Genomic DNA, 1,651 nt, shown 5'->3' with positions numbered 1-1,651 from the left:
CAGCATCCTTACACTCCCGATTGGTTCTCGAAAAACTATTTATGGTAGCGATCATGCAGCAATATCTGTATATACAGACTAAATATTCTAGAATATACAATCTAGCCATACAAGACTATATTGACAATTATAGATATGAAGTATACAGCCGCTTGATCGCTGGATTTAAGGGTTTTGACTTTGTCGGAGAGCCCACGCGCATTGAAAAGATGATTGAATCTCAACAAGAGCAAATTCAAAATTTTCAAAATCAACTCAATCTCATCAATCGCGAGTTTCTGCCTGGTGACATTGAGAGTCTAACGCTTGCATAATTTATATTACAGATGTCATTATCCGAGCTGCTTGAATAGTTTGTAGAACTCGTCTTCTTTTCCATGCTGCAAATAGTAGAGCCATCAGATACAGAAGCCATCACAGTGCCCGAATCGGGGGTCTTAGATATCAATTTCGCGATAAGAATAGTCTTTGGAAAAAACGCGTGGTCTTGGAAGGCCTAGAGGATCGAAGTAGCGCTTGTCTTTGTTTGAGACTGCCGGCCAATGTGTGCCTCTGATAATTGGATTGCCCATATTGATTATTGCATAATCTGTGCTTCTATCAAGATTTAGCTTGAAATCGATTTGATCTACCTTTACCCCAAGAGAAGAGCGAGTTTCATTAGTTGATCATCTGTTGTTCGAGACAATTTAATAATTTTCTTTTCGCTCATATTATGTTTTTGCTGAAGATCTATATCTTGCCCAATATAAAGCAAACTCGTACTATACAATGCCCACCGCAAGTGATATCTCTGCTTTCGAGCACTCCGTCGAACCAGCTCCAGCTGAAACGCTCTTTCGTGATAAGAAATGGACCTATATTCAGGATTCGACTAGTAACACTGTTAAATACGCTGGTCAAATTCAATTCAACCTATCCACGATCTCTTCTCAAGCTGCGTTTGTCAACTGGGAAGAGGCCGTCATTGATCTTCCAATCAAGCTTCAGATTCCCAATGCTGGAGAATCTTCTGTTACCTCGACCGCTGCTTGTACCGTTGATCAGCTTGTTCCTAAGGCAGATGCCTGGCAATTCATTGATTCCGTTCAAGTTGTTGTAGATGGCGAGACCGTTCAGACGAATCAAGTTCATGAAAATGTAAATGCTACGTTTCAAGGCGCTAAACCGAATGGGACTACAGCTCCTACATTAAACGAGGACCAACGAGCAACTTCGTGCTAGATGAATATCGTCTACCAATTCCCGGAGTCGCCCAAAATCTTGACAACATGACAACATCCAATTATATTAACGGCACCGTTGGCGAATGGGGTCTTTTTAACACATTTTCGAATCCACGGCAACACCCTGAAAACTCGCAGTATTTTGTGGACGCCGCATACTTGCTGGGCGCCTTTTGTGCTGAGACAAAAAAAGTGTAGTCTTTTTCGTCTGTGTAGCCACTTCTCGTCAACGGTTACTTCGACTGGTTCAGTAGTCGGTTATTTTACCATCACTTATTGGCCACTCTAGACGTGCGCGACGAATATGCATCGCGCGAATGTCCCTGACCTGTCCTTCCTATCTGTGGTCGGTAGTATGAGTATAGTTATAGTCTTTTGCGCACGCTGATGACCGTGCCTCGCAGCCGACGCAGCAGCAGCTCCAA

General features: G+C 42.9%; 1 protein-coding gene across 1 annotated transcript; it reads left to right on the top strand.

Annotated features, from left to right (window-relative positions):
- Nucleotides 1–771: 771 nt before the first annotated feature.
- Nucleotides 772–1,228, top strand: PITG_22400 (uncharacterized protein; the record flags this gene model as incomplete). The annotated part of the gene is made up of 2 exons (XM_002909791.1): nucleotides 772–1,140; nucleotides 1,211–1,228. The coding sequence occupies 2 exons, from the start codon at nucleotides 772–774 to the stop codon at nucleotides 1,226–1,228; spliced, it is 387 nt and encodes a 128-aa protein (XP_002909837.1).
- Nucleotides 1,229–1,651: the final 423 nt, after the last annotated feature.

This window comes from Phytophthora infestans, genomic scaffold, assembly GCF_000142945.1.
Source record: "Phytophthora infestans T30-4 supercont1.2828 genomic scaffold, whole genome shotgun sequence".
Classification (NCBI taxonomy): Eukaryota; Oomycota; class Peronosporomycetes; order Peronosporales; family Peronosporaceae; genus Phytophthora; species Phytophthora infestans.
Note: the sequence above shows the minus strand (reverse complement) of the source record. Positions and strands in the feature narration are given on the sequence as shown.